At 44.0% G+C, this 17,997-nt stretch overlaps 1 protein-coding gene across 1 annotated transcript in view; it reads right to left on the reverse strand.

The window, feature by feature from the left end:
* Positions 1-17,997, reverse strand: part of LOC106611959 (AF4/FMR2 family member 2-like) — a 335,934-nt gene that overhangs the window by 7,432 nt on the left and 310,505 nt on the right. The window contains exons 12-21 of the mRNA XM_014212678.2: positions 16,361-17,479; positions 16,091-16,206; positions 13,876-14,134; positions 13,260-13,396; positions 12,085-12,148; positions 10,629-10,765; positions 9,721-9,792; positions 8,435-8,528; positions 7,933-7,982; positions 530-744 (exon numbers count right to left, since the gene is read on the reverse strand). Coding sequence (XP_014068153.1) covers positions 530-744; positions 7,933-7,982; positions 8,435-8,528; positions 9,721-9,792; positions 10,629-10,765; positions 12,085-12,148; positions 13,260-13,396; positions 13,876-14,134; positions 16,091-16,206; positions 16,361-17,479 — 2,263 coding nt within the window. The remainder of the gene's footprint in view (positions 1-529; positions 745-7,932; positions 7,983-8,434; positions 8,529-9,720; positions 9,793-10,628; positions 10,766-12,084; positions 12,149-13,259; positions 13,397-13,875; positions 14,135-16,090; positions 16,207-16,360; positions 17,480-17,997) is intronic.

Below are 17,997 nucleotides of genomic sequence, written 5' to 3' on the forward strand. Positions count from 1 at the left end.
CCTGCCCCTTTAATCAGCTATGCTCAGGAAATGACAGAGACACGACACATCAAACCCTCCATACACAGTCAAGGGGGGTGTCCTCCATATCTTTGCTGGTCTCTCTCTAGTTTGTACATTCACTCACTAATGACAGTAAATGGGTCAAGGCTTAGGGCTCCTTTATTCTCCATATCGCCACAAAAGAATACAGAACACATCAGTCCATATTGAGGCCATCCTGAGGGTGATGAAAGAATCTGACTGGGCTTGGTACCTAACCAATAGGAATAATTAGTCATATATAATTACTGTATGCAAGGTAGATGAATGGGAATACATATTAACACAAATCTATGATATGATAACAAAAGCGTAATGGATGTTGTATGTAACTATTACTGCTACATCAGCTACAGTTACCACCCTACCCAGTATCTACAGCATCATTTATTCTACTAATGTACAAAATCTGCCATTTCTGCCATCTCCTATACAAACATCCTGTTGTAAAACAGAGAGACTGTGTCCAGTCTCCAGTCTCCAGTACCTTGGCTCTCTGTGGCCAACTTTTCTGCTGTGTCCCAGTGCTCGTAGCTCCGGAGAATGTTGTTGGTGATGTTGATGTGGCTGGCGGCCATCTGGTGGATGCGCTGGGGGATGGCCACATTGCCGGAGGCCCCGGAGCCCGCATGGCCCGTACTGCTGCTGCCCCAACTGACTGGGGAGAGACTCAGAGACAGGGGCGACGGGGTGCCTGTGTTCCTGGGAAGACAGAGACACAATACAGGGGTCAGGGGTTAGAGGTTGGAAGTGAAAGGTCAGGGCACCACCACAGAGATGATAGTGTACTGTATAACCACTGGAAACCATGGATTTTGGTATCCTGGGCAAAACAGCTACTTACAGAAACGAAGAAAAAAGATAGTGGAGAGACATTGGGGGTAAGGGGGGAGGTGCAACTCAATATTAGGAAGGTGTTCATATTGTTTTGTACACTCAGAGATTAAAGTTAATTATACATACAAAGAGTAAAGTACTTTATATATACAGAGAGTAAAGTGAATTATATATACAGGGAGTAAAGTGAATTACAGTGCATTTGGAAAGTATTCAGACCCCTTGACTTTTTCCACATTTTGTTACGTTACAGCCTTATTCTAAAATGGATACAAATATGTTTTTTCCTCATCAATCTACATGCAATACCCAATAATGACAAAGTAAAAACAGCTTTTTACAAATGTTCGCACATTTATATATTTTTTAAACAGAAATACCTTATTTACATAAGTATTCAGACCCTTTGCTATGAGACTTGAAATTGAGCTCAGGTGCATCCTGTTTCCATTGATCATCCTTCAGATGTTTCTACAACTTGATTGGAGTCCACCTGTGGTAAATTCAATTAATTGGACATGGTTTGGAAAGGCACACACCTGTCTATATGAGGTTGACAGTTCATGTCAGAGGAAAAACCAAGCCATGAGGTGAAAGGAATTTTCCGTAGAGCTCTGAGACAGGATCGTTGTCACGTCCTGATCAGCAGAGGGAGTAGTGGTGTAGTATTTTGGTCAGGACGTGGCAGAAGAAGTCTGTATGTGTTGTCTAGTATGTCTGTTTCTGTGTTAGTCTTGTGACTCCTGATCAGGAACAGCTGGGGATCGTTGTTCCTGATTGGGAGTCATATATTTAGGAGTATGTTTGTCACTTGGGTTTGTGGGTGGTTGTGCTAACACTGCTAGTCTTTTGTTGGTACGTAGCCTGTTAGCCTGTCGTGAGTTCATTTTTATTGTTTTCCTGTGTATACTTTGCTTTAATTTATTATTCTTTTAATTAAAAGATGAGTATCCACATTCCGTCTGCAGTTTGGTCCATACAACACGGCTTCAACTATTATGACAATCGTGTCGAGGCACAGATCTGGGGAAGGGTACCAAAAAATTCTGCAGCTTTGAAGGTCCCAAAGAACACAGTGGCCTCCATCATTCTTATATGGAATAAGTTTGGAACCACCAAGACTTTTCCTAGAGCTGGCCGCCTGGCCAAACTGAGCAATCGGGGAGAAAGACCTTTGTCAGGGAGGTGACCAAGAACCCAATGGTCACTCTGACAGAAATCCAGAGTTCCTTTGTGGAGTTGGGAGAAACTTCCAAAAAGACAACAATCTCTGCAGCACTTCACCTATCAGGCCTTTATGGTAGAGTGGCCAGACGAGGCTCATAGCAAAGGGTCTGACAACTTATGTAAATAAGGTATTTCTGTTTTTATTTTTATCCATTTTAGGCTGTAATGTAGCAAAATGTTATAAAAGTCAAGGGGTATGAACACGTTCTGAAGACACTGTATATACAGAGAGTAAAGTGAATTATACACTGCTCAAAAAAATAAAGGGAACACTAAAATAACACATCCTAGATCTGAATGAATGAAATAATCTTATTAAATACTTTTTTCTTTACATAGTTGAATGTGCTGACAACAAAATCACACAAAAATAATCAATGGAAATCCAATTTATCAACCCATGGAGGTCTGGATTTGGAGTCACACTCAAAATTAAAGTGGAAAACCACACTACAGGCTGATCCAACTTTGATGTAATGTCCTTAAAACAAGTCAAAATGAGGCTCAGTAGTGTGTGTGGCCTCCACGTGCCTGTATGACCTCCCGACAACGCCTGGGCATGCTCCTGATGAGGTGGCGGATGGTCTCCTGAGGGATCTCCTCCCAGACCTGGACTAAAGCATCCGCCAACTCCTGGACAATCTGTGGTGCAACGTGGCGTTGGTGGATGGAGCGAGACATGATGTCCCAGATGTGCTCAATTGGATTCAGGTCTGGGGAACGGGCGGGCCAGTCCATAGCATCAATGCCTTCCTCTTGCAGGAACTGCTGACACACTCCAGCCACATGAGGTCTAGCATTGTCTTGCATTAGGAGGAACCCAGGGCCAACCGCACCAGCATATGGTCTCACAAGGGGTCTGAGGATCTCATCTCGGTACCTAATGGCAGTCAGGCTACCTCTGGCGAGCACATGGAGGGCTGTGCGGCCCCCCAAAAGAAATGACACCCCACACCATGACTGACCCACCGCCAAACCGGTCATGCTGGAGGATGTTGCAGGCAGCAGAACGTTCTCCACGGCGTCTCCAGACTCTGTCACGTCTGTCACATGTGCTCAGTGTGAACCTGCTTTCATCTGTGAAGAGCACAGGGCGCCAGTGGCGAATTTGCCAATCTTGGTGTTCTCTGGCAAATGCCAAACGTCCTGCACGGTGTTGGGCTGTAAGCACAACCCCCACCTGTGGACGTCGGGCCCTCATACCACCCTCATGGAGTCTGTTTCTGACCGTTTGAGCAGACACATGCACATTTGTGGCCTGCTGGAGGTCATTTTGCAGGGCTCTGGCAGTGCTCCTCCTGCTCCTCCTTGCACAAAGGCGGAGGTAGCGGTCCTGCTGCTGGGTTGTTGCCCTCCTACGGCCTCCTCCACGTCTCCTGATGTACTGGCCTGTCTCCTGGTAGCGCCTCCATGCTCTGGACACTACGCTGACAGACACAGCAAACCTTCTTGCCACAGCTCGCATTGATGTGCCATCCTTTACGAGCTGCACTACCTGAGCCACTTGTGTGGGTTGTAGACTCCGTCTCATGCTACCACTAGAGTGAAAGCACCGCCAGCATTCAAAAGTGACCAAAACATCAGCCAGGAAGCATAGGAACTGAGAAGTGGTCTGTGGTCACCACCTGCAGAACCACTCCTTTATTGGGGGTGTCTTGCTAATTGCCTATAATTTCCACCTGTTGTCTATTCCATTTGCACAACAGCATGTGAAATTTATTGTCAATCAGTGTTGCTTCCTAAGTGGACAGTTTGATTTCACAGAAGTGTGATTGACTTGGAGTTACATTGTGTTGTTGAAGTGTTCCCTTTACTTTTTTGAGCAGTGTATATACAGATACAGGGAGTAAAGTCAATTATATATACAGTTGAAGTCAGAAGTTTACATACACTTAGGTTGGAGTCATTAAAACTCGTTTTTCAACCACTGCACAAATTTCTTGTTAACAAACTATAGTTTTGGGAAGTCGGTTAGGACATAGACTTTGCGCATTAAACAAGTAATTTTTCCAACAATTGTTTACAGACGGATTATTTCACTTATAATTCACTGTATCACAATTCCAGTGGGTCAGAAGTTTCCATACACTAAGTTGACTGTGCCTTTAAACAGCTTGGAAAATTCCAGAAAATTATGTCATGGCTTTAGAAGATTCTGATAGGCTAATTGACAACATTTGAGTCAATCGGAGGTGTACCTGTGGATGTATTTCAAGGCCTACCTTCAAACCCAGTGCCTCTTTGCTTGACATCATGGGAAAATCAAAAGAAATCAGCCAAGACCTCAGAAAAAAAATTGTAGACCTCCACAAGTCTGGTTCATCCTTGGGAGCAATTCCCAAACGCCTGAAGGTACCACGTTCATCTGTACAAACAATAGTACGCAAGTATAAACACCATGGGATCACACAGCTGTCCTACCGCTCAGGAAGGAGACACGTTCTGTCTCCTAGAGATGAACGTACTTTGGTGCGAAAAGTGCAAATCAATCCCAGAACAACAGCAAAAGACCTTGTGAAGATGCTGGTGAAAACAGGTACAAAAGTATCTATATTCACAGTAAAACGAGTCCTATATCGACATAAACTGAAAGGCCGCTCAGCAAGGAAGAAGCCACTGCTCCAAAACCGCCATAAAAAAAGCCAGAGTACGGTTTGCAACTGCACATGGGGACAAAGATCGTACTTTTTGGAGAAATGTCCTCTGGTCTGATGAAACAAAAATAGAACTGTTTGGCCATAATGACCATCGTTATGTTTGGAGGAAAAAGGGGGAGGCTTGCAAGCCAAAGAACACCATCCCAACCGTGAAGCACGGGGGTGGCAGCATCATGTTGTGGGGGTGCTTTGCTGCAGGAGGGACTGGTGCACTTCACAAAATAGATGGCATCAGGGGGACGGGAAATTATGTGGATATATTGAAGCAATATCTCAAGACATCAATCAGGAAGTTAAAGCTTGGTCGCAAATGGGTCTTCCAAATGAACAATGACCCAAGCATACTTCCAAAGTTGTGGCAAAATGGCTTAAGGACAACAAAGTCAAGGTATTGGAGTGGCCATCACAAAGCCCTGACCTCAAGTCTACAGAAAATGTGTGGGCAGAATTGAAAAGGCGTGTGCGAGCAAGGAGGCCTACAAATCTGACTCAGTTACACCAGCTCTGTCAGGAGGAATGGGCCAAAATTCACCCAACTTATTGTGGGAAGCTTGTGGAAGGCTACCCGAATCGTTTGACCCATGTTAAACAATTTAAAGGCAATGCTACCAAATACTAATTGAGTGTATGTAAACTTCTGACCCACTGGTAATGTGATGAAAGAAATAGAAGCTGAAATAAATAATTCCCTCTACTATTATTCTGACATTTCACATTCTTAAAATAAAGAGATGATCCTAACTGGCCTAATACAGGGAATTTTTTCTTGGATTAAATGTCAGGAATTGTGAAAAACTGAGTTTAAATGTATTTGGCTAAGGTGTATGTAAACTTCCGACTTCAACTGTATAGGGAGTTAAGTGAATTATACATACAGGGAGTAAAGTGAAGCATGGAGGAGGAGGTGTGATGATGTGGGGGTGCGTTTTCAAACATTCATGAAGGAGTTCCCACATATTCTGAGCACTTTTTAGCTGCTTTTCCTTCACTCCGTGGTTCAACTCATCCTAAACCACCTCAGTTGGGTTTAGGTCGGGTGATTGTGGAGGCCAGGTCATCTGATGCAGCACTCCATCACTCTCCTTCTTGGTCAAATTGCCCTCACACAGCATGGATGTGTGTTTTTTAGGTCATTGTCCTTTTGAAAAACAAAGTCCCACTAAGTGCAAACCAGATGGGATGGTGTATCGCTGCCGAATACTGTGGTATTCATGCTGGTTAAGTGTACCTTGAGTTCTAAATAAATAACAGACAGTCACCAGCAAAGCACCCCCACACCATCACACCTCCTCCTCCATGCTTTACGGTGGGAAATACACATGCAGAGATCATCCGTTCACCCACACCGCGTCTCACAAAGACTTGGTGGTTAGAACCAAAAATCTCCAATTTGGACTCCAGACCAAAGGACAGATTTCCTACGGTCTAATGTCCATTACGCGTGTTTCTTGGCCCAAGCAGGACTGTTCTTCTTATTGGTGTCCTTTAGTATTGGTGTCCTTTACCACTCTCCTTCAGGCTTAACCACTGTCCCCCAGGCTTAGCCACTATCATTCAGGCTTTGCCATTGTCCGTCAGGCTTAACCACTGTCCATCAAGCTTAACCACAGTCCTTCAGGCTTAACCACTGTCCTTTAGGCTTAACCACTGTCCCCCAGGCTTAGCCACTGTCATTCAGGCTTTGCCACTGTCCGTCAAGCTTAACCACTGTCCGTCAAGCTTAACCACTGTCCGTCAGGCTGTACCACTCTCCGTCAGGCTTAACCATTCTCCGCCAGGCGTAACCACTGTCCGTCAGGCTTAACCACTCTCTGTCAAGCTTAACCACTGTCTGTCAGGCTTAACCACTCTCCGCCAGGCTTAACCAATCTCCGTCATGTTTAACCACTGTCCCTCAGGCTTAACTACTGTCTGTCAGGCTTAACTTCTGTCCGTCAGGCTTAATCACTAATACTGATTTGATTTTGTATTATCGGCAAACTAGGGCTTATCTCGGCTTGACAATCATGGCTTGATTTTCTGTCAGCCGGCTTGGGACATCAATCAGAGGACATATTCATCAGTCTTTTAGTGCCAAACCCAAACAATCAAGCTCCAGGTCCTGTAATTCAGCACTAAATTGAAAGGCGCTCCCCCCGTGAAGTTAAATTATGATGCTCTGTCAACAGCTTGCCTCTCTCGGCTCCCTTTCTAATAGTTTGAGGCTTTTGCTGAAATAAACAAACCCTTGAAGGTGAAAAAAAACAATAAGGAAAAAAGATTCATGATTGTCAAGGACAGAACAAACAAACTGTGGGAAAGGCCAGAGCAGAGTGTAATCTAATGTTGATTACAGTCCGCAGGTAGCGGAGCTGAGACGGGATTAAAAAGGCCAGTTGGTGGCTAATGTGACCATGGTGAACTGGAGGAGGCTGCAGGAGCCCTAGGAGCCAGTTGGATCTGAGGCTAATTACTTCTGACAGCGCCTCTCACAGCAGAATAGCAGAAGCTGGTCAGTGCTTTGGCTGAGGGCTAGATCCCAGCCCTGGAAAAGACAGGCTCAAGGGAGCTCACAGTCACACACAGAGGATAGTTCATCGCCAACTGCCAGACACACTGACGAACCCCACAGTAGCCCCATGGTATCCCCACAGTAGCTCCTCGGTAGCTCCACTGTAGCTTCACGGTAGCTCCCCAGTAGCCTCAGGGTAGCCTCACCGTAGCCCCACGGTAGCCCCACGGTAGCTTAACGGTAGCCCCATTGTAGCCCCACGGTAGCTTCACTGTAGCCCCACGGTAGCCCCACGGTAGCTTCACTGTAGCCCCACGGTAGCTTCACTGTAACCCCATGGTAGCTCCACGGTAGCTTCACGGTAGCCCCACTGTAGGCTGCGAGCCCAAACCCAAACACACAGGGTGGATCAGTTAGGTTCAGTTGCCATGGTATATGCAGAAGAACAGTGAAGCAGTGAGCTCATCCCACCAGTGTGATGTGCTGAAAGCTGGAAGTCACATTGACAGAGGCTCTGTCTGTCATGACCTTTGTCTGAACAAAGCAGTCAGCATCTGAGAGGGTTAGCTTGTTGCTTGGCCAGGAGTGGGCACATACATTGTTCTGCTCAGGGAGATATCTGGTATAAAGAATGCATTCTAATGCAACATTAGATGACTGAGGTGAAATGTTACTCACTTTCCATTGGCTCCCCATGGCGAAGGTACTTGGGAACTTTTAGCCGAGTTCTGGAATGGAAGAGGTTTGTGAGAACAGGACATTTGGCAGCACCACTATACAAACACTTTGCACAGCTTAGAAAAGCTATCACAGCAATACAAACAGCGTCTCTAGAATAATATGCAACTTAATTAATTAAAACAGGCTTATGCACTAATGTATGTAGATAATTGATACACATAGTTTGCACACTAACCGCGAAAAAAGTGTGTTTTTTAATGACCACCATGCAAAGCTAATGACTACACGCAACTCAACACAAATATAAATTCAATTTATAAATGTTAATTAGCTGTACGTGTTCTACAGCTATCACTCTTTTTATTCATAGAAGTTAGAATTAGAGTTAGAATTTGGAGTTAGAATTAAAGTTAGAATTTGGAGTAAGAACTAGAGTAAGAATTTGGAGTAAGAATTAGAGTAAGAATTAGAGTTAGAAGTTAGAATTAGAGTTAGTTACCTTGAAATACTCCATCAGGGAACGGGAATACTTTACTGCATGGTCCTTCTTTAGTTTGAACATTCTCAAGTACAGGAGGGATAAACAGCGATTGCTATGGAGATAAGAGCATAATAGCATTCCATTAAATACGGGACCTACAGTAATACAGTATATCTGGTATTGGCAACATAACAGTCTGTGTATCAATTACAGACATTAAGCATTCAACACAAATCATCAAATAAATAACTAAGGAAAATGTGTTTTCTAACACATTAACTTGACATATCCATGATGCATGAATATTTCATATTGTTGTTATCAAATCTACCTCTCTAATTGCTTAGAAAATAAAAGCTAGAAAGCAGAGGCAATAGTCAGACACCAGATGCTTTGGACATATGCACCACCCCATGACATGACACCAACACTCTGGCATTAATAAGCCATTACCACACTATACTTCCTAGTTTCTCCCAATCTAAACCACATCAGCATGTTCTTACACATACACACACACACACACACACACACACACACACACACACACACACACACACACACACACACACACACACACACACACACACACACACACACACACACACACACACACACACACACACACACTTTTGTCAAATATTTGAATATAATCCCTAACGATGTCTGAACGGTTTACTAACACAGGAATTATGACCTGGGAGTCTCACTCCTACTCTCATCACTGTCTACACTGCTATGACTGAGAGCCTAACCATAACATTCTAGCCATAACATTCTAATTCTAACCATTCCATTCTAAACATTCCATTCTAACCATAACATTCTAATTCTAACCATGACATTCTAACCATGACATTCTACTCAGATTATACAATCAATATGACAGGCAGCATATAGCCTCCCTTCATCTCCCCTGTAGCAGTGTGGTTAGTATACTGTATATGTTCATAGGCTGTTGCTAGCCGCCAGGAAATCTTTCATTATCCCTAATAGCTTAATGAAATACAAGAATAATGATCCACTTTAAGCTGATTAAGTGCTTTAGCAGTGTTTTAAAGCTCCCTTCAAGATATATCCGATTGTCGGGGAGGGATGGCTGAGTGGAGATTTAAATAGTGTTTGAGCGAAGCGGCGGATTTAGCATCTAACGGGTTTGGAAGCCAGCTGGATTTTCTTAAATCAACCCAAGCGCCCACACAGGCTAGAGATCCTTGTCTGTCATCACACCCATCAGAGGAATGATGGGTTTCCTTCAACCACACATAGGTTCACATCAGAAACTATATCAAGGGAAAACTCACCACAATACAGCTAATTTCTTCTCGGCTACTGTTGCTGAGTGACTTGTAAAGTTCTTTAACCTCATGGCATATCTTCAAAAGCAGAAAAGACAAAAACATAAATCAATTAATGAATTAATTTCAGTTCAAATAACAAAAAGAGAGGATGACTCAATGTCCATAAAGCCAGGGGAGCATCCATAAAGCCAGGGGAGCATCCATAAAGCCAGGGGAGCATCCATAAAGCCAGGGGAGCATCCATAATACTAGGGGAGCATCCATAAAGCCAGGGGAGCATCCATAAAGCCAGGGGAACATCCATAAAGCCAGGGGAACATCCATAAAGCCAGGGGAACATCCATAAAGCCAGGGGAGCATTCATAAATGGGGTGGCAGGTAGCCTAGTGGTTAGCGCATTGGGACAGTAACCGAAAGGTTGCTAGATCAAATCCCCGAGCTGCCAAGGTAAAAAAATCTGTCGTTCTGCCCCTCAACAAGGCAGTTAACCCACTGTTCCTACGCCATCATTGTAAATAAGAATTTGTTCTTAACTGACTTGCCTAGTTAAATAAAGGTTAAATAAAAAAATTAATAAAGCCAGGGGAGCATCCATAAAGCCAGGGGAGCATTCATAGAACTGCCGGCCTTGTGTCATTTTCTCTGTCTAATCGTTTTTGAAGAAAATATTTCAATCAACGGTGCATGAATCCCTGAGTCATATAAGGAGTTACAAGGTCCATCTATTTTCATTTTCACTGCCATTAATAAAATGAGGTCCGCTAATTGCCTTGACTTGACTGGCTTGACTGCCTTGACTGGAGCAGCGCTGGATATAATGATGCTAATTTTCACTGAGGGCAGGTGGGGATTGCTGGCCTGACTGTCGGTGGGAGGCAGGGAGGGAGGGACACATTGGTAGGGACACAAACCTGATGAGTTCAACTGTCTCAGAATACATAGTGTATGGAGACTTGGCCTCCAGCGGGTCCCGTTCCATGGCGTTGCCACATTCTATGAACGACAGCGCCCCATCAGCGTAGTTAACAGCTTTGCCATACTTCTCCATCTGTGAAGAAACGACGGAGACATCGAATCTGATCCACATTAGTCACAACACTACAAGGCCACAAAATATTCTCCTCACATGAATTCTTTTCCAAACCCTCAGAGTTGTTGTGAAAACAGGTATTAAGCTGATTTAATCAGAAGCCTCAGAGTTCTTGTGAAAACAGATATTAAGCTGATTTAATCATAAGGAAAAATAACAATGCTATATTAATGTTCGGGAAACAGAACATTCTTTTGATCTTCTTCAATTTTCTCGAATATGTTACTAAAAATACAAACTCACAAAGACCCAAAACACAAAACCAAAGAGCCTATGACAAATAAGAAGCATAATGACTCATGAGCACACAAGTGTAAAATAAAATATATTTACACACCACTCTCCACTGAAAGCACCTCTCAAGCAGGTTCTTTCCATTTCAAGTAAGCCCCTTTTTACCACATACTGACCGGGCTGGTGAAAGATTCATTACAGCTCAACGATTACAGTCATGTAACAAGGGCAATCAATTCCCTTCATTTTGTATTCATGGATGACTTTACCTCGCAGATCAGATTTATGGCCAAGTGGATGTAACTTCCGATAAAGGACAATGTCTGGGAAGATAATTGCTGGAATCCAATTATTAGGGCACTCTGAGTGTGTTGGTAAATCACGTCCGCCGCCTGGGCTCAAGGCCCTCTTTGAGGACATTGAAGAGGTGTGAAAGAGACAGATACCACAGCCTCACTTCAAAAAGGCTACAGATCTCCACAAGGGCTCTCCTCTGTACAGCATTCTTCAGCTAGGAGCAGTGTCTGTCTGTCTGTCTGTCTGTCTGTCTGTCTGTCTGTCTGTCTGTCTGTCTGTCTGTCTGTCTGTCTGTCTGTCTGTCTGTCTGTCTGTCTGTCTGTCTGTCTGTCTGTCTGTCTGTCTGTCTGTCTGTCTGTCTGTCTGTTATTAAGACCAGTGTCTGTCTGTTATTAAGACCAGTGTCTGTTATTAAGACCAGTGTCTGTCTGTTAAGACCAGTGTCTGTCTGACTGTTATTTAGTGCTATGCAGCAGGAATACTTCTTCTCTAATTGGCTGAGTCAGACATGCTGCTTGCTAATTGCACATTGGCATGTGTTTGTAAATGGTATTATCACATTGGTCTCTGTAGCTATTTATATTTGTGATGTCATGTAACTGACTAAAACAGGGTATGTTTATTGCCTGGCTCAGACAATGTCAAATGTAAGGAGTTTAGTATGTGTAATATATTCTCTACCAAAGTAAATGCTGTATTAACTGTTTTTAATACATTTTGAGGTGGCTAATAAAACAGCAGCTTACCAGTGCATCTGCTTTGTGCTTCAGTTTCTTGGCTTCCTGCATGTAGTAGTCTGCAGTGTGAACTCTGTGGAGAACATTGAGAATATGTCAGTCATGTCAGTTATGTTGGAAATATAAATCTGTTTGCTGTTGTGTGACTGCCTGGATTGCTTAAGGGTAATGTTGTCCTCCAAATGCTGAATATGTTTCATTTTGAATGATCAATATAGAGGAACTCGACTTTGTAATCACATCCCACACATACGTCAACTTCCCTGGGTTCTGTTCTGTTCCATTTTAATCATGTTTGAGACTTAAATTAGTACATACATCATGTCATTCAATCTGTCAGTACATCATGTCATTCAATCTGTCAGTACATCATGTCATTCAATCTGTCAGTACATCATGTCATTCAATCTGTCAGTACATCATGTCATTCAGTCTGTCAGTACATCATGTCATTCAATCTGTCAGTACATCATGTCATTCAATCTGTCAGTACATCATGTCATTCAGTCTGTCAGTACATCATGTCATTCATTCTGTCAGTACATCATGTCATTCAGTCTGTCAGTACATCATGTCATTCAATCTGTCAGTACATCATGTCATTCAGTCTGTCAGTACATCATGTCATTCAGTCTGTCAGTACATCATGTCAATCTGTCAGTACATCATGTCATTCAATCTGTCAGTACATCATGTCAATCTGTCAGTACATCATGTCATTCAATCTGTCAGTACATCATGTAATTCAGTCTGTCAGTACATCATGTCATTCAATCTGTCAGTACATCATGTCATTCAATCTGTCAGTACATCATGTCATTCAATCTGTCAGTGCATTATGTCATTCAATCTGTCAGTGCATTATGTCATTCTGTCAGTACATCATGTCATTCAATCTGTCAGTACATCATGTCATTCAATCTGTCAGTGCATTATGTCATTCTGTCAGTACATCATGTCATTCAATCTGTCAGTGCATCATGTCATTCAATCTGTCAGTGCATTATGTCATTCTGTCAGTACATCATGTCATTCAATCTGTCAGTGCATCATGTCATTCAATCTGTCAGTGCATTATGTCATTCAATCTGTCAGTACATCATGTCAATCTGTCAGCACATCAGAGACAAAAAACACAATATGTGTTTTTGGAGTGTTTGGAGAAGTTAGTTAGTCATACGTACTTGTTATTGAACGTTAGCTTCGGTCTTCTTGGCTCCATGTGGTCCATGGACAGAGATGAGGGGTTGGACCAAAGGTCGGAATCAGACTGACCGTTGCCATGGAAACTGCCAGATGGTTTGCTGTGGGTATCTTCCTCCTGTGAGATGGAGGGGTCAATTAAAATGCTAATTAGCATCCAGCAGTAAGTCTAATAATACTGTAAGGATTCACCTTGGTGATTTGGGCTGCCGTTACATTGTCACCATGGTGTACCTCTTTCTGTCCTGGCTTTCAACATATTCAACCACTTCCCTCTCTTCAAGGCTGTTTAGAACTCCTTTCAAAGGGTAATTAGATTAGATTTGCAAAAACACAGGAAATAGTGGTAGAAGCCTGGAGCAGAGAAATAATCTGCAGCAACAGCACCGTCTTCCAACTTCTCTGCACAATGAATTGTAGATGGAACGTTCTCTTAGCAAATGGAGTGGACGCAAAAGTATCACACTTTAAAATAATAGTTTAAACCATCCATTTTAAAAATGTTGCTCGGTAATTGATGATGATAGCAATACAAAAGTAATAAATACCATTTTACTGTATAATAACGCCGAAGAACAACAGCTTGCCCCTACTTACACTGCTTGTCTTGGAATGTGAGAAGAATTTGCTCTCTCCTTTGCTGAGGTGCTTGTGAGAAGAAGATGAGGATGAGGAGGAGGAGAAGGGGGGCAGAGAGCAGCTGAGGGTGGGTAGTAATAAGGCGCCGCTAGCGCTGCCCTCCTGGCTGAAGGAGGAACACTCGCTGGTCCTGCGCTGGCGGACGGGGGGCTCGTCGGAGAGCGGCGACAGCAGGGGAGGCAGCAGCTCTCTCTTCCTGGGCTGTTTCCTCAGAGAACTGGGATTAGACAAATACAGAAACATTTATGAACGCTGTATTGCTTATGAAGTGTTATGACATCCTTATGTAGGTCCCTTTCAAAGTGTTACTAAAACAGACATAAGAGAAGAACAATACTTGGCCTGCCCCCCCCCCCACAATATAAACATAATTTTAATCCGCATGTCTGCATATTTCAAGACATGACATATGGGGGTGTAGTGAGGTACCAATGGGCTGTAAAATTATTTTCTTATCACTCATCTTGAAAAAACATATACTTAAAAACTAGGAAGTCAATCAATCCGCCATCCTTAATACAATGAAAAAAATCGAATGATTTGTTATTGAAATAGCATGGGTGACTGAGAAAAACAAATTGGTTCAATTTAAGGCCATGTGGCAAACATTAATGCAGGCACTAGGGATGGGTTTGTGACAGGCGGGTCTGGACAGATGAGATGTAGTCATTGTTTGTATGTGTCTGTACGTTGTCGGTAAGTATGTATTCGTTGGTTTTGTTCTTTGGAATAATAAAAAAGAACGAAAAGGAGTATATCAATGATATTTAATATCATTTAAACATATCCTTTTGGCGTGGTTTAAAACCATAAAACCGTTTCATTTTTCCACATTATTCTTTCAGTGCCTGACCCTCTAAGGAGGCAGCCTAGAAATTGGACTAGAAATAGGACTAGAAATAGCCCTGTATTGCACTGACGGGTCAGAATATTGATTGATCAGGCAGTGGAACGGCAGTTTGTTGAGACAGAAAGCACTTAGATTCACAGTCCTTCTAATATCCACTCATGCTCCAGAAACCTGGCCCCTCAGAGGGGAACCCAGCGGACTGCAGTCTGGATCCATGTGAGTGGGTTCTCGGTATAGCTGTGTGTGTGTGTGTGCCCACGTGGGGCTTCTATTAACAATAACATTTTCTCAATTTCTCAATGTTAACAGATAAGAGACAGGTAAGGAAGTTGCCGTTTCCTCAAAGTCACTATTGAGTTTTAAAACCAGCAAGAATGTAAAGTAGTAGCGAGAAACCTCGCCTCCCTCCCACAGCTACTATATTTTTCACATTGTTTGCAACAACAGATTATTTTCGCCCCCTTTCCCTAAACTCATGGGGATTTTATATATGAGAAAAAAAATGCTTAGCTGGCGCAAGAGCGCCTAAAGCAGTAACGGGGGAAACGCAGTCAGAAAACCTCATTAGGATTATGTTGCTCAGGTTATTTGTCAACAGCAGCATATTTCGTCTTGTTTCACAGGCCTGAAAAAGAGCAGAACCCTGGTCGGTTTAACGGAATTAAAACGCATCTTTACACTCCAATCTGATTAAAAGGCTTTGAGATTGTCTAAATTCAATTGATTTAAAGGCTTCAGCCCAGACCAAAGGGTTCAATATTTCTGCACTAGATACCCGTGGCAGCTCATATATCATAGCGTTGGGTAATCATATTAAATATATGTAGTGATTAGTGGTAAAGCTCAGCTAGTGGACACTCCATCCTCCGGACTCACTACACTCGACCCCCCGACCCTTGTCACCAGCGTCCCTTTGATGAGCAGTAGGTCTCCGCAGCGCTAATTAAATATCTAAAATTAGCTTTGGCGCCCTTGTCGGTGTCATGTTACCTTAATGCTGTAGGACACAGGACACAGCAAAGAGCTAGCAGCAGCTAAGGGTATACCATACTAGAAACATCACTGCTCCTGTACTTCCCAGCATCCTCTCTGAGGAGGATCTACACTGGTTGGACGTAGCTATTCACAACACATACAGTACTACCACCCATCAGAGAAAAACAACAGCCTATAAGTACACTGTGGACATCCATAATGAATGTGTACATCCCTGTAACCATTTACTGTACATAACAGGATGCTCTACACATTCCTTTTCTCATCCAGTAACCATAGTGATGAGTTAAGTAAGTACTGCACTGTGAGCAGTTCGGAGACACTTACTCTTTTGTGCTAATGTTCTTGTGGTTGTGAATGGGTGAGATGCACGGGGGAAGAAGCATGGAGTCTTTCTCCAACCGTAACTTCTTGCTCCCGCCGACAGCGTTACAATGGTCCGACTGAAGAACACACACACAAACAGCACAGTCAGCATTGAACATACTATCAGCACTTTCTCACTGCTCCTCCATGGACACACTCCAACCACTATGCTACAAACCAATACCAGTTAGTACCTAGAGAGAAAAAGAGTGAGAAAGGTTCTGCACTTGCCTTGTGTTTCCTCTTGGCCTTGCTAGGGGGTTTCTCAACAGGGGTAGACTGTTGACTGGCGGGGGACTGGCGTCTGTGCTTGGTGCTGGGTTCCCAGTGTTCCTGGGGCTCAACCTTCACAGGAGGGGGCTCAGGGGGGTCCTGTCCTGGGATTCTAGACAGGAAGCTCAGCTCGATCTTCACCCACAGTGACTTGATGTCCTCAAAGTCCCTGAGAGGGGACAGCAGTTCGTTCTGGATGATGGGGACAGGGGACAAGAGGGGGTCTTCCATTAAGCCCCCAACCACACCAGAGTCTGGGATAGAGATGGAAGTGCTGCAGGTGCTGGTAAGGCTACTGACACTCAGGATATTGCTGTTGCAGTCCTTGGCTGCTTTGAGAGTCTGCAGGCTGCTGGGACCTGGGCAGGGAGGGTTAGGGACCTTGATCAGATCCTCTGGTTCAGAGTGGCACTCAGACGACGAAGACTCCGTCTCGATGAACTCCTTGGACTTGGGGAGGATCTTGCTGGGCCCCCTGTGCTTCTTCTTGTCCAGGACTGGGGCTGGGGGAGGATGAGCTGGAGTAGAAGTAGTGATAGTGGTGGTGCGAGGTTCCTTCCTAGGGGCAGCTTTCCCACTGGTGCCCTTGGTCCTGGACTTGGGCGGCTCCAGAAGAGGCGGAGGCTCCTTCTCCTTAGGGGTAGTGCTGATGGAGGGGTTGATGGGCTTGGACCAGGAGCTGTGTTCTTCCAGGCTGGATGAGCACTCCACTTTCTTTGGCTGCTTCTTTCCAATGCTGCGTCTGGCTGGGGCCGGCTCCACCACCGCTGCTGGGGACTTTGAACTCTTGCCCTCTGAGACCTTTGGTCCAGTCTTGGGCTTGGCCTTCTCTCGGATGGGGCTGAGGAGGGCCCGTTCCTTGGCGTCGGTCTGGGCCAGCAGGACAGTGGGCCCAGGCTTGCTCTTTCCTGGGACCAGGTCCTGGCTCCCAGGGGCCTGCTGGCTGTGGTCAGGCTGGGAGCTGCAGAGCCCATGGCTCTCTCTCTCTGGCTGGGTACTGATAAGTGCTTTGTTGTGTGGGGTCACTTTGTTTAGCCACTTATCCAGCTGCCATTTGTTTGTTGATGGAGGTTCAGGCTGTGTGAGAACAAAATAAGTAGAAAGGACAAAGAATATACAGTTAGATAGATCCACGTTTGGTTTGATAGTAGACTACATAGCTTCATAAAACACAGTGTTGACTCATGAAAGTAAAATGTGATAATTCAATTGTCTCTTCAGAGTTATATGCTATCAAACCACCGAGCCAATGTCCTGATGAAGAGACCATTAAAATAGACTCTCAGAAACTCATGAATGACTGAGTAGTGCTCCCATATTGTCCTTGTGCTAGTCTCCAATCATGCCATCTCACATCGTTTGTTTTGTACCATTATGCCCCACGACAAGTAGAAGTGTTTCATATGAAATCATAAATACTGTCCTGAATGATCGAAATGATAGCAAATCATTCGGAAAGGAAGTGTTGGAAATGAATTGACTAAGGAATTAAAACCACTGAGTAAAAAACAGGGCATAACACATACTTTCCCTTTCACTCTTCCTCTCTGAAAGGCCTAGCCTTTAAATCCCATCTTACATGGCTTCCGGAAAAC

The sequence above is a fragment of the Salmo salar genome, chromosome ssa09 (genome assembly GCF_905237065.1).
Source record: "Salmo salar chromosome ssa09, Ssal_v3.1, whole genome shotgun sequence".
Classification (NCBI taxonomy): Eukaryota; Metazoa; Chordata; class Actinopteri; order Salmoniformes; family Salmonidae; genus Salmo; species Salmo salar.